General features: G+C 43.7%; 1 protein-coding gene across 2 annotated transcripts in view; it reads right to left on the bottom strand.

Moving 5' to 3' along the window:
- Positions 1-7,152: 7,152 nt before the first annotated feature.
- The window catches only part of AFG1L (AFG1 like ATPase), a gene marked incomplete at both ends in the record, with an annotated part of 206,104 nt that continues 197,908 nt past the window's right edge, over positions 7,153-15,348 (bottom strand). For both annotated transcript variants that reach the window (XM_080700611.1, XM_080700612.1), the window contains 2 exons: positions 7,153-7,281; positions 10,917-11,030. In XM_080700611.1, coding sequence (XP_080556737.1) covers positions 7,153-7,281; positions 10,917-11,030 — 243 coding nt within the window. The remainder of the gene's footprint in view (positions 7,282-10,916; positions 11,031-15,348) is intronic.

Genomic DNA, 15,348 nt, shown 5'->3' with positions numbered 1-15,348 from the left:
AGGTGTACATGGTGTCACAACTGACCAGATGCGCAAGCTGATGTGAGTCTAGCTGTATTCCATTCAGACCTGGGCAGAGTTGTTCTTAAATGCCACACTTCTCACTAAAATTATTTTGTTTTGGAAAACATTTCATAATGCAGCTTATGAAATATGTAATGTGCTGTTATTTATAATAAATTAAGATTTAACCATGTCTTGGTTGTAATTATTTCTAACACACTGATCTATATCCCACACACATTAAAGCCCGCTGGGGTGTGCGGTGGTTTCAAGAGTGGAACATTGCCATGAGGCTGGAACATTTGGTGACCACCATGAAGCCCCTTTTTCCAGCTCTAACCTCCCTTCTCCACACGGGGTGGGGGTTCCCCCCTTCCTTCACGTTGCTCCTCAGTCCCAGCTCTTCTTCTCTGCTCTGACACTGTATGTTCTGTCCCTGTGTGGACCCTCTACACCCCCCTATTGCCGGCCCTGAGGTCTCTTACTGTCTCTGCACCTTCCTGGGGGGCCTGGTGTGCAGGAGAGCCTGTGACCACCACTGGTCCTGCAACCACCAAGTGGAGCCTCAGCCACCCCAGGACCCCCTTACACTCCCAGCATTTCCTCCACATGATTCTACCAAATATCTTACACCCCCTTATTTTTAGGGACCTCTGGTGCATCTAATTGTGCTGAGCACACTCCTCAGTTAATGCCACACAGATGTCATTTCCCACGCAGGGCCCCCTTTGTTTATTTCCCTCTCTCATCCGCCACCTCATTTCCCTCCTGCTGGCAGCGGCAGTGCTCATGGATTGATGTGGTTTCCCTCTGGTCTATGTTCCACAAATACATTTAGATCTTGTGTGCCCAAGAAGAATACCTACATGTGGCCTTCGAAACTCACATTAATGGTATTGGCTCTGATTCTCCCCCAACAAGAGTTTTGGAGCTTTGTCTATGCTGCCATATAAAAATTTAGCTGACCATCTGAATGTGCTGCAGGCCGGGCCCACCAGGTGCCTCTGATCAGTCCATCTCCCTGATGCTCAGTATTCTCATTAAAAAAAAAAAAAAAAAAAAAGGACTGGTGGTAATACTACCTTTTCTGAAGTTGTTGTGAAGACTAGATTTTAAAGTTTTGCCAATAGCTCTAATTGCAGTTCTTCACCGTCACAAACAGGACCAACATGACACCAGGCACATGCCCCTTCAGCCTCATCTTTCTTTTCTCAGCCTTCAAGGCCAAATGACTGTCAGTGGAGGCTCTTATTAGCACCACTGCATGGAAAGCCACAGAGCGCAGGATCTGGGCCAGACAGCACGGGTTTCTCAGCTGTTCTACCTTGAGGAAAAACATCTAACCTCCCTGGGCCTCACCTCCTCCTCCTCAGCATGGGGAAAATCTCCCCTCCCCTCCTCAGAGAGCTGCTGTAGGTGAACAAAGGTGGCAAGTGCTCTGTAAACCAGGAGGCGCCACTGTCAAGTAGGGGGTGTGCTGTTCCGTTGTTGCTAGCGGGGATGGAGAAGTTTTGCAGAAGTCTCCAGGAAGCAGAGGAGCAGGCTGTGGGAGGCACCAGGGAGGACCTGGAGATGGCCTGGCATGCCCATGACCTGGCACCAGGCCCCCTGAGCCTCACAGCGACCACCTATGCTCTCTTGACAAGGCTCCTGTGAATGGATCAGGGATGGAGTCAGGAGAGCCAGCTGCAGGCCCAGCCCCTCGCCCTGCTGTCATGAGCACCCATGGGAGCACTGATGAGACAGATGCTGGGCCCCACCTCTGCACCAGGGCACTGACTCTCCGGGTGGGACCTGGGCCTGGGAACCTGCAGCATCCTTGTTCTCGAATCTCTGAGATTCAGACTTGTTTCTGCAGTTCATCCTCATGACCACAAGATGGTGCTCTCTTTCTGGGAAATCATTAACCACTCAACACCCCATTTTCTGTATTAAGCAAACCTCAAAGAATGGCTTTGCATTTAATGACCTCCAGCATCTCATTCAGACAGAATACTGAGCCCTTGGTGTGTAGCCATTTACTGTGTATCTTTTCCCTTCTGCTGCAAACCAGTGGGTTGGGATGTATCCAGTTTGTTGGATTCCTCAAAGGATAATTAATAAATAAGAGGCAGAGGTGCAGCTTTGATTGCCCACTCACAATTATAATCATCAATAACAACCAATATTAATTCAACCCTTTACCATTCACAGAGTGCTTTTCACCAATGATCTTAAGAATAATCCTGTGAAATGGGAATCGATGTTCCCATTTATAAGACAAGAAAACTGAGGTTTGGTGTGCTCTCTTGTTCAAGGTCCTGAATAGGTAAAACTTAATGTTCTGATTCCACATGTCATGCTCTTCCCACGAGAGAGGCCACAGGCAACTGCTGGGGACCCGGGAAGTACAGCCCTGACAACCTTTGGAAGACTTCCTAGCCAAGCAAGGACAGACAGATGACGGACGCCCTGGACCTTCAGACTACCAGACCAAAGGTTAGTAGTCAGACAGACACGCCTGACTGGGCCATGTGACCAGCTAGGGAACAGCTGTGAGGTTTATAGAGAGATGGAAATGGGGGACCATCAGCAGCCACTCAACAAGAAAGATTTTTATTATCTTTAAGTTTTGATACCAGGAAAACCAACTGCTATATACTAATGAGAAAAACTGAGCCTAATTCTGCCTTAACAAAAAGTTGTAAACTCATTTCCAAAGAAAACCTTTTTCTACCAGGAAGTGGTGTCTTAAGAGCTTAGCGGAACTAACAAAGATCATTTACAAGGTCACTTATAGGCTGTTACCAGACAGACTCCTGTCACTGACCAGGAACTTAAGCATCTGAGATGCAGAACTCCAATCCCTCGGGTGTTTTCACCTTGGATAAAGGGGCTGCAGATGTAGGTTCAAGTTACACGAATTGAGAAGCAGTGAAATGGAAAGTTTAATAAGTCGATGTTTTGATAATTATATTGATCACAATGTACATCTTAGCAATTCAGTATTGTTTTAGCTGTTTTTAGGCTTCTCAGTCTGTAAAATGGTGATAACAGTGTCTATCTCAGAGAACTGTTTTAAGGATCAAAAGCTTATTTGTAAAGCATGTATACCATGTCCAGGACACAGGAAACTCTATGTTTCTTAAGTTAATGGATATGAACATCCATTCATATATTTTATTTTATTTATTTTATTTGTTTTTGGTGGTACTAGGGGTGGAACCCAGAGGCTTTCTACCTCCGGGCTGTACTCCCAGACCTAGTTTATACTTTATTTGGAAACAGGGTCTCACTAAGTTGCTGAGAGCCTCAGTCAGTAGCTGAGGCTGGCTTTGAACCTGCGCGATCCTCCTGTCTCGGCCTCCCAAGCACGGGGATTACAAGCGTGCGCCACCACGCTTGGCTCATTAATATATTTTAAAAGGGAAATTTTAATTTTTTTCAAAATTCCAACTAATTTTATACTTCTGTTATTTGCATGCTTGTAAGCATAGGAAATAAACATTAAAGTATTACTTTACTTTAAAACCCTACTGAAAATGCATACATTTGATTAAGACAGTACAATAATCTTTTTGGCTGCAGAGATGGCTTAACATTTTTTTAAACTCACCATGTTATTTGTCTCATGATTAGAAAAACAAATATAATACAGTGAACAGATTTTTCTTTTTCTAAGAAAAGTCCCCCCCCCCCGTTAAGTCTGGAAGCCAGTTATCATTTTGCAGGGTGCCCTGGGCAAACACACTTTCCCAGCCTGCATTACTAGGTGAGCAGGAGCCTTCTCCCACAGCAGTACTCAGCTCCAACCTCCATCCTGGAGCATACACACACGCAAAGCCTTCCAAATAAGAGCATGTGCTCTGAGACTGGAATGCTGGGACTAGAATGCTAAGAACGTAATAGAGGCACCCGGCTTGGAAGAAAGACACACAAGTTGAAATGGGGGTATCCAACCTAGCAGTTGGCTTTCATGTTTCATTTTGGGATTTAACAGGTGGAGCATCCCAATTAGAAAATCTGAAATCCAAAATGGTCAAAAATCTGAAACTTTTTGAGTGCCGACATCATACCACAGGTGGAGAATTGATCTGTCACCTGAGTACCAGACCTCATAAGATAGGTCACAATCAAAATGCAGGCACGCGCTGGGTGCAGTGGAGCATGCCTATGGTCCTAGTATTTGGGAGGCTGAAAACAGGAAGATTAAAAGTTTGAGGTCAGCCTGTGCAAATTAGTGAAACCTTGTCTCAAAATAAAAAATAAAAAGGGCTGGTGGTACAGTTCAATGGTAGAGTATGCCTTGTTTCAGTCTCCAGTAACACATACACACTCCACATACATTCAAAATATTATACAAAATGCCTTCAGGCCATGTGTATGAAGTATATATGAAACATAAATTTTCTATTTCACCTGGGGTCCCATCCTTAAGATATCTAATTATGAATCTACAAATATCCTAAAGTCTGTAAAAAAAAAAATCCCAAACATTTCTGGTCCCAAGTGTTTCAGATAAGGTATAATTAACCTATACTTTTAGTAGAGCTACCATATTGTTTTCTGGTAATGGCAGATTATTAATATTTTTATTTCATTTTTTTTCTTGAATGTTGTTTGATGAATCAGACTTTGTGGAGAGGAGATCAGAATGAAGATGTAACACTTCTAGCCACCATGGACCTCCTTTCTCTCCCACCCTGATACCTAGGGCCCTGCCCCCCATAACCCTCCTCCCAGCTCAGAGAGATCCTTCTATTGCAGCATATCCCACAGAAGTGGACACATTTCAGTTACACAAGTGGACCCTGTGCTACAATTTCACCCTACAGAAATAGTATTATAAAAGACATTTAAATTCTTTAGTAACAAAACTATAGGGCAGCTACACTGGGAACTTACAGGCTTCTGTGCAGGGCACCTACCTAATGCTATATCATTGTTGCTGTAAAAATTGAAATGTGATTGCAAATACCTGACCCCAAATGCCCTTTACAAGAGAACTCGTGGGGCCCTGTTCTGCGTACACCCACACTCAGGGACAGTTCCTTTTCCTATCAGCCATGCTCTCCAACTGTCTCTCCACTCAGACGATCTCTTTATTAAGGTACAGAATAGTTACCAATGAAATATGAAAAGCAAAAAGTTAAAGTTTAGGACTGGGGGTGTGCCTCAGTGGTAGAGGGCTTGCCTAGCATGCACAGGCCCTGGGTTTGGTCTCCAGGACTAACTACAGAAAACCAAAAACAAAAAGAGCTCTGATTTAAAGAATAAAATGAAAACATTTTTATAGAGTTCGAAGCAATGGTTCCATTATAAATGCATCTTCGCTGGATTAAGTAAATCGATATTAAACAAGCTCTCTTTTTCATAGAGAGAGTAGGAGGCAGTGTGGTAGAAACATAGCATGCGTTCTGTAGTTATAAAGGGTGACTCTCAAGTCCAGAGGCTTCTCTTTTCTGCGGCTCTGTTTCTTTATCTTTAATCATAGGTCATTATATTCACTTTCTAGGACCACTTTTTAAACTGAAATAATATAAATATCTGGCATTAAGTCTGGCACAGAGCAGTTATTTGCCATCCTCTCCTCCTATTTATCTCTTTAGAATTCCCTGCTACGTCAGTAAAAATATTTTTAAACCACATTGGTTTTAGTAGTCCCAATTTAAGCTTTCCTCTACTCATCCATCTCTCTGATTGACTTAAATCAGTTAATGCCTTAACTTAGCAAAAACAGGAAAAAAAATGGATTTTTAAACAATAAGTAGGTTCCCAGGGAGTCTACTTACATTAACAATTATTGTTTGGACTGATTTACCTATGCCTGGCCCCCTAATCCTTGATTTTCACAAGACCGTGCATTTCCTATTTTTCTTTTTCTTTCTTTTTTTTTTAAATTTTGTTGTTTTCTAAAGAGGGACTTAAGATTCTTTTAAGAGCCTCAACCAAGATACCCTTTTGCAACAGAGTCAGGTTTTATGTAGCTGAATCAAGGAATGAGTTCAACGAAGGACAAACCAGGTTTTATGTAAAGCAGTGTTGCCAAGTGCTCTTGCCTACTTACCGTTCAGTCCCACTGCAGAATCAGCAGTGATGTGGGGAGAATCGTTCTGCAGTGAGCCGGTGCGGCTCAACAGCGGGAAGGAGCCTGCTCTCTCCGCATGCCTGTGGCGTGTGGCCGGGACTCTGCCTCCTCCCCACACCATCGCTGGTCCCATTCTTGGTGCCTGCCCTCCGACTGGCCCTCAGAGTCGGGATCGACCCACAGATCTGCTCATCGGGGAACTTGACACTTGCTTCTTACTTGATGATGTCAAATCCACCCCCACCCCACCCCCACACCGCTCTGTGTCTGTATGAGATCAGGCCTTGCCTGCCAACCATGATCTCAGCGTTAAAAACACGCTCTCCAGAGCCGGGTGTGGTGGCGCACGCTTGTGATCCCCGCGCTTGGGCGGCTGAGACTGGAGGATCGCACAGGTTCGAAGCCAGCCTCAGCTACTTAGTGAGACCCTGTTTCCAAATAAAATAGAAAATAGGTCTGGGAGTATAGCCCGGAGGTAGAAAGCCTCTGGGTTCCACCCCCAGTATCACCAAAACAAACAAAAAAAAAACACTCTCCACATGAAGAAACCTGGAAAACTAGGGGATTTATTACAATTCATAGTGGGGAACCCCCTTTTAAAATCACACATATAAACCCACATTCTAAAATGTTATCCCCTTCAGTTTATAATAAGATCAGGAAGCTTTCTTTGCTTTGAGTTGGAATGAGGGTTTGTGTTCTGGTTTTCCCTCTTACGGAAGAAGTGTTTCCAGGATTCAGCCCCTGTGCAGCCAGAGCTCAGAGGTCTCCACACATTCAGCATTGGCTGCGAGTGTTGGGGCACTCAAGGTTCACTCAGGTAGTTTCATGTGAAGCCCAAATGACAGTAATCTTTAAGAGCGATGATCTTGATTTCATGGTGCAGAAATAAGGCCAAATAAATAGGAAAAAAATAGATCTCTAAAATAAGTCTCTAACTTCCTAGCCCACTAAATCTTTGACGGCGATTCTTGATTAAAATGCTCCAGAGGACAAAGTGCTGATGAGAAAATGATCCCTTCAAGTCTCACAATGTGGCGTTCTCCCTGCGTTCGCACTGTCTGGTTGCGTGAAAGTGACAGTCACTTCTTGCTTCTCTCTCCTTCGTTCCAGTACTGTTCAGTCTGCATTTCTGTTAGTCGGGAAATTGTGCGTTGAAATGCAAAGATTTCCTCCTCTCCAGTGAACATGGAGAGCCCTTCTGCCGAGTTCTGGTTACAAAAACAAGCAAACAAATAAAGACAGAAAAACCTTAAGCTGATTAAACCCAATCTAAATGAAAATTTACAGAACTAATTGTAGGTTTAAAAAAACTTTAGGTTCACTTCTTTAAGATTACAATTTTTTCTGTGTTTTTCTCATTAGATGATCTCTTAAATTAAACTAGAAAGTCAACTGAGCTAAACCCATAGGCAATAAATAGGACATATTACTTGGGAATAAAAGAAAAAAATTGGAAGAATCATGAAAGCTGAAACAATGCCAGAATATCCAAATATGAAAGTTTTTGCTCAGAATGACAGTTCTCTGCAAAACCTAAAAGAACATTTCAGGTAGAAAAGGAATTATTTCTCCAAAAGTGCTCCAGAAATAAGTAATAGCAAAAACAGTGTTGTGCTGTTAGGAAGAGGCTGCTGTATGCCTCAGAGGCTTCATGTTCAGGGTTCCACTGTCTGAGGGAGGCCCTGAAAACAAGCCTTTTCCAAACTGGACTGAAAGGTCCCAGTGGGTGCTGGGTCCTGGAGAAGGTGCCTGGGGTCTGACTTTACAAAGGTCAGAGCTGCTTTCAGTCCTCAGCTGTTGGGATACCTGGTCCCCTCAGGAAGGCTTAAGTTGAGGAGCCCTGTTCCTGTGAGGCCAATAAAGAGCCCGAGACTAGTGATACCAACTGGGCTCACAATCAATCACTAAGTGGGCCCTTCTTTCCTTGGGGTTTGCTATTATGCTCTTTCACAGAAAAATTCTGGACTTCTAAGTCCATCTTCCCCACCAATGCACTGGGAGCCTTCATGACCCTAAGGTCACAGTCCCTGTATATATACATATATGTGTGTATATGTATGTATGTATATACCCTCCCCCAGCACTGAGGATTGAATGTCCTGAGGCATTCAGTACTGGAGATAGAATGCCCAGGGATATTCTACCTCCGAGCTGCATTCCCTAGCCTTTTTTATGCTGTTGTTTTGAAACAGTCTTCCTAGGTTTCTGAGTCTTGCTATGTTGCTGAAGCTGTCAGTAAGCAACCTGCAATCCTCCGGTGTCTGCATATATGATTGGCTTCAAGTGCTGAGCTTAATTTGGCCTGTGTCTGAGCCCTGATCCTGGTGAGAATGGGGAAAGATTTAAAAGCCTTTGATTTAAGTCTTTAGAAGCCGGCGTGGTGGCGCACGCTTGTAATCCCCGCGCTTGGGAGGCGGAGACAGGAGGATGGCGCAGGTTTGAAGCCAGCCACTCTGGCTTAAGAGACCCTGTTTCCAAATAAAAAAGTATAAAAATAGGTCTGGGAGTGTATCCCGGAGGTAGAAGGGTTTCCAGGAACCCCAGTACCACCAAAAATAAATAAGTAAATTAATTAAATAAACATCTTTAGAAATGGATTTGATGCAGCTCAAGTGTATTCTTTCAAATGGTCAAAGACAGTACTGGATGTACAAAGACTGCTTTTGGAGAACCAGCATTTCAAGTGGTCCCAGCACAGGGGCTTATAAGCAGCTATTTATTTCTACACCACTATGGTCTGAATACTGTGTCTTTCCAAAATTCCTATGTCAAAACTCAACTCTAAGGTAATGGTATTAGGGGGTAAAGCCTTTGGGAGTCGATTAGATTTTAAAAGTGGGACCTTCAGGAATGGGATTCTTGCCCTTAATAAGAGGGCCCAAGGAGCTCTTCGGCTCTTTCCAGCATGTGAAGTTTGTATAAAAAGACAGTAGTCTATGAAACAGGAAGTGGGCCTTCACCAGGAAGCAAATCTCGTATCTTGTCTTGAACTTTCCAGACTTCAGAACTGTAACAAATACATTTCTGTTGTATATAAACCACCCACCTTATAGTATTATTATTTTTTTTTTTTTGCAGGTCTGGAACCCAGGGGCATTCGACCTCCAAGCTACACCCCCTGCCCTATTTTTTATTCTTTTTAATTTGAAACGGGGTCTCACTAAGTTATGGAGGGCCTCACTAAGTAGCTGAGGCTGTCCGCGAACCACGATCCTCTGATCTCTGCCTCCCGAATGCTGGGGATTACAAGCGTGTGGCACCACACCCAGGAACTTTATAGTATTTTGATAGTAGCCTGAAAAGACCAAGATATGCACATAGTTTTTTTTTTTTTTTTTTTTCTTTGCAGGTCTGGGGATGGAACCCAGGGGCATTGGGTTCCATTGGCTACCTCCGAGCTACACCCCCTGGCCCATTTTTTATTCTTTTTATTTGAAACAGGGTCCCACTAAGTTGCAGAGGGCCTCACTAAGTAGCTGAGGCTGTAAGCGAATGGCGATCCTCCAGTCTCAGCCTCCTGAATGCTGGGATTACAAGTGTGTGCCACCACGCCTGGCTGCATATAGTTTGTTTTTTGGTTTTTTTTTGTTTTTTGTTTTATGGTGGTACTGGGGTTCCTGGAAATCCTTCTACTTCTGGGCTACACTCCCAGACCTATTTTCATATTTTTACTTGGAAACAGGGTCTCTTAAACCAGGGAGGCTGGCTGTCTCCACCTCCCAAGTGCAGGGATTACAAGCATGTGCCACCACACCCAGCTATGCACATAGTTTTAAGTAATCATATTTTGAAAGCTCATTTTAAAAATAATTATTGGCCTCATTCTCCCAAACTCCTGGGAATATATAATTTCTACTCAGGTCAATAAGGAATGGGCTCCTCACCTCACCCTAAATGGGCTTTTACCTCTGAGGCTGGAAGAATGGAATTCCTTGTTCTTGGGACGAGTACTGATAGTTTTAAATTTTGAATAACATTTCAATTGTTTATAGTTGAGAAATATACCCTGTCAAATTCTTTTTTTTTTTTTTTGTGGTACTGGGGTTTCCTGGAAACCCTTCTACCTCTGGGCTACACTCCCAGACCTATTTTATATTTTTATTTAGAAACAGGGTCTCTTAAGCCAGCAAGACTGGCTTCGAACCTGCATGATCCTCCTGTCTCTGCCTCCCAAGCGCGGGGATTACAAGCGTGCGCCACCACGCCCGGCTACCCTGTCATATTCTAACAGAAGGAAATGCAGTCACTTCTGTTTGGCCTAGGTTTAATCCAGACTCCAAGCTCCAGAAGAATCGGGCCGGCATCAGTCTGTTCCCTACAGAGTGTCCACAGAGCCTATTGCCCCACAGGTACTCCAGAAATTCTACCCAACGGTCGGGAGATAAATCATAGACTTATCTCTAAGCACTACATGATCCTGGACTATCCGACTCAAGCTTAAATACTGTATCATGTACTACGAATCCAAAACCAGGATCAAGGCTATCCAGAAAAGGCAACATGGGCTTGCAGTGTGCCTCTGACCACACAGAGCCCTGGTGTCCAGCTCTAGCCTGCCATTAGTCAGGGGTGTGACTGTGGGCCCAGTCATCTCTCTGGCCTTCATTTTTGCCACATGTCAAATGAAGCATTGTGCTACATGTTCTCTAAGGTTTCTTCTGCTCTGGGTTAATTTTCTTAAATTCACTGACACTGAGAACGATGTCGGCTATGCTAGCTGTAAAAGAAAACAGCAAGTCAAGTTAAGTATATACTCATTCCTCCTTCAAAATGTAGCTATGTATGGAACCAAAAACAATTAAGCTGTTTTAAAATAAAAAGAGATTATGTTAATACCACCTACCTGGCTCAGCCCCAAATCATCCATCAGTATTCTGCTTTGCTCCAACTCACTGTCCTGATGCTGATGCAGAAACAAGCTTGATAAAGGAGTCGATGCAGAGCAAATTATGCGCACCTGAAATAGAGGGAAACGCGTGAACGGTCTTACGCTTAACAAGTCGAATAGGAAAAATGAGTCATGAAATAAAAATCTGCTTGTCATATCGGGAAGCTTGGATTTTGACTTTTAAAATGTCCATGATTTTTCCAGGAGTTTGTAGTCTAGTCAAATGGTAGAGTACTTCTCACACAACTTGCACCATCCTGTGAACTAGGGGGAAGGATTCTCTGGGAGACCTCAGGTCTGCAGAGTGCTCAGCCCACATCAGCCCAGATCTTCTGGTTCTAAGCCCAGTGCTCTTTCCATTCCTGTCCTGGTTTGAACATTAGCATCCCCGCCAAAATTCATGTTGATTAGGTTTGTCCCAGACTAGGGATCCTGAGGAATAAACCTGGGGCCTCGTCTATTCTAAGCAAACACTCTTCCACCGAGCTGCATCCTCGGCTTATGTTGGAACTTAGTCTCAGTGCAACAGTATTAAGAGGAGGGGCCTTTCAGGAGGAGCCCGAGTCCTGAGAGCTCTGCAGTGATGTGCCCAAAGCCTTGGTCTTGGACTTCCCAGGATCCAGAGCTGTGAGAAATCAATCTCTATTATTTATAAATTTACTAATTTGAGGGGTTTTTTTTTTATAGCAGCATGAACAGACTAGGATAATCACACTCTACTGCTGATATTTCTACCTGGCTGTCCAGAGGTGCATCAAAGCTACTCTCAGATGCACTGTGAAGAAGTCGTTACACTTTACTGCACAGCCGACAGCGAGGTTCAGGTCAGCAGTGCTCTACCGGAGCTTCCAGAACCTACATTTATATCAGTCAGGACACTCTTCAAAAACCACTAAGCTTTACATCTCTGCCTTATGTAAGTATTTGAGTATGTATATGTGATCATATATTGAAATCTTATACATTTTATGTTCACTAGTTTAAATACAAAATATACTCCTCTTGGTGTTTTATTTTTAATTAAATTAAATTAAATTTATTTTTTTGGTGATACTGGGGGTAGAACCCAGAGGCTTTTTGCCTCTGGGCTACAGTTCCAGACCTATTTTCTATTTTATTTGGAAACAGGGTCTCACTAAGTTGCTGAGAGCCTCACTAATTAGCTGAGGCTGGCTTCGAACCTGTGCGATCCTCCTGTCTCAGCCTCCCAAGCATGCGGATTACAAGCATGAACCACCATGCCCGGGCTCTTGGTGTTTTAAAAACCTCAGTTTGTTTATAGGATTCATGCTTTGCAGAAACCTTTAAAAATCATTATTTAAAATAAACACATCAATACTTTAATATCACATGTTAACATGTGAGACTAACTTTCCCATATCCAAAAGGCTCTCTCCTACAAATATTCTTAATCACGAATAACACTTTTTGTTTGTTATTTAGATAGGAATACCCTTATTTCACAAATCCCCATGAATACACTCTAGAATATCTGTTTAATTCTCTCAACTTCCAAAATAAGAACATTTTAGACTATATTATTTATTTTTTAAAATTTATTTGCAGTACCAGGGATTGAATCCAGGGGCATTCTATCTTGGAGCTATGCCCTCAGCCCTATTTTTTTATTCTTTATTTTGAAACAGGATCTTACTAAGTTGCAGAGGGCCTCACTAAGTAGCTGAGGCTGGCTGAGAACCTGCGATCCTCCTGTCACAGCCTCCCAAATACTGGGATTAGAAGCATGTGCCACCACGCCCGGCTCTGGACTATATATATTTTTTAAAGTATAATATCTAAATATATTAGGATAAGTGTTGGGAGAGTAGTCCATCACCATACCATATAATTTTTTCCTCTTAAATAAGCAAAAAAGTGGGAGTGAGGTGGGATTAGGGGGTAGGACCAGGGGCTATAAATTTTCTTTAGAATCTTTCCAGCTAAGCCAGGCATGGTGGCGCACAATTGTAGTCCCAGTACTTGGGAGGCTGAGACAGGAGGATCACAGGTTTGTGGCCAGCCTCAGTGACCTAGTGAGGCTCTCTACAACTTAGTAAAACCCTGTTTCAAAATAAATTTTTTTTTTTTTTTTTTTTGGTGGTACTGGGGTTCCTGGAAGCCCTTCTACCTCCGGGATACACTCCCAGACCTATTTTTATATTTTTATTTGGAAACAGGGTCTCTTAAGCCAGTGTGGCTTCGAACCTGCGCGATCCTCCTGTCTCTGCCTCCCAAGTGCGGGGATTACAAGCGTGCGCCACCACGCCCGGCATTCAAAACAAAAAAAATTTTTTAAATGGGGCTGGGGAAGTAGCTCAGTGGTAGAATGCCACTGCATTCAATCCCCAGTACCACACACACACACACACACACACACACACACACACACAATTCCAGCTGAAATATAAAAATGAGTCTCGATCCTCCAATCTAAGAACTAATAATCCCCCACCATTTTCCTGTAGAAACAGCACCCACTTTAGGCTCACACTCTTCACTTGGATGCCTTGAGATTAGTGCAGGGCAATTTCTACAGAAAGGAGCCACTCACTCACAATGATGGGACTTGCTCTACAGCTCCACCGCCTTGCTGTGGACCCCGGGTGCCAGCAGGCTGCCACATCTAAGGCCTTTCAGGTTCTGCCCTTTCATCCCAGGCCCTTGCTGCAAACTTCACTCTGGTCACCCTTTCACCCTGTGCAATGATAAGGAACCTCTGAGCAGCATTTGGGTCCTCGTTGGCTGGGGTGGGGATGGGGTAGGATCTGGGATCTGGATTTTAAGTAGCCCAGATGATTCTGAGTACAGATGATCTGAGGATTTCCCTCTCCCCACCCTCCCCACCTTCCAGACCAGTGCCCTCTCCCTAGACCCCTCGACTCCCTGGGCAACATACTCCTCCCTCCCTCTCCCTCTCCCTCTCCCTCTCCTCTTCTGTTTCTCCTCTCCTCTCCTCTCTTCTCCTTCTCCTTCTCCTCTTCTGTTTCTCCTCTCCTCTCCTCTCCCCTCCCCCTGTGTGTATGTGTTACTGGGGATTGAATCAAGGGATACTGTACCACATCCCAAGCCTTTTTATTTTTTATTTTGAGACAAGGTCTTGCTAAGTTGCCCAAGCTGGTCTTGAACTTGCGATCCTCCTGCCTCAGTCTCCGGAGTCTTGGGTTACAGGCATGAGATACTGTGCCCATCTCTGATCATGAGATTCTGTTGATACGTGTTGATAGGTGTCTCTGGCACTAGGCCATAGGTTCCATGAAGGCACATACTATGTCCAGCTTTGCTTACCACTGAATTTCTAGCACTCTGCACTGTGTGGCATGATAAAGGTTTCTGAATGAATGAGTGAATGAAATACTAAATCCTAACCTCTACTTCCCAGCAGATTCTGTTACTTGCTTCCCCTAAGTCCCTCTCATTTTAGGATTATTGCTCCATCTAATTCTGTACAAGGAACAGGAAGTAAAATAATATTTAACTCTGATTTGAAATTATACATATACCTTTACTGTTGAGTCATATTTGCAGCTATATGCTAATAAGAGTGGCTCATCTTAATGGAGAGCTCCCTATATGCCAGATAATGTCCTTAGTACTTTACACATTCATTTCATCCTTCATCAAAAATCCCCTAAGTACCACTATTGGCCACTTCTCCTACAGAGGGGAACTGAAGCTCAGAGGAGCTAAGGCAGTCTTCAGGCTAGACAGCCTAGCCCCGGGGCCTGCTCTTTAATGACTAACCTATTCTGCCTTTCTTCAATGGGCAGTGCCTCTGCAATCCATGCTAAAACACATGGATTAACAAAATCCTACACATGCCTGGTGTGGTGGCGCATGCTTATCATCCCCGCGCTTGGGAGGCAGAGACAGGAGGATCGCGCAGGTTTGAAGCCAGCCGTGCTGGCTTAAGAGACCCTGTTTCCAAATAAAAAATTATAAAATAGGGCTGGAAGTGTAGCCCAGAGGTAGAAGGGCTTCTAGGAACCCCAGTATCACCAAAAAATAAAATAAAATAAATAAATAAAAATAAAAAATAAAAAATCCTACACCAAGCCAGGCATATTGGCACATGCTTATAAACCCAGTACTTAGGAGGCTGAGACAGGAGAACCACAGATTCACGGCCAGCCTCAGCTACTTCATGAGGCCCTCCAGAACTCAGTGAGACCCTGTTTCAAAATAAAGAATAAAAAATCAGTTGTAATCCCAGCATTTGGGAGGCTGAGATTAGAGGATTGTGGTTCACAGACAGCCCCAGCTACTTAGTGAGGCCCTCGGCAACTTAGTGAGACCCTGTTTCAAAATAAAGAATAAAAATAGGGCAGGGGGTATAGCTGAGAGGCCAAATGCCTCTGGGTTCCATCCCCAGACCTGAAAAAAAAAAAAA

This window comes from Muscardinus avellanarius (assembly GCF_963383645.1).
Source record: "Muscardinus avellanarius genome assembly, chromosome: 8".
Classification (NCBI taxonomy): Eukaryota; Metazoa; Chordata; class Mammalia; order Rodentia; family Gliridae; genus Muscardinus; species Muscardinus avellanarius.
Note: the sequence above shows the minus strand (reverse complement) of the source record. Positions and strands in the feature narration are given on the sequence as shown.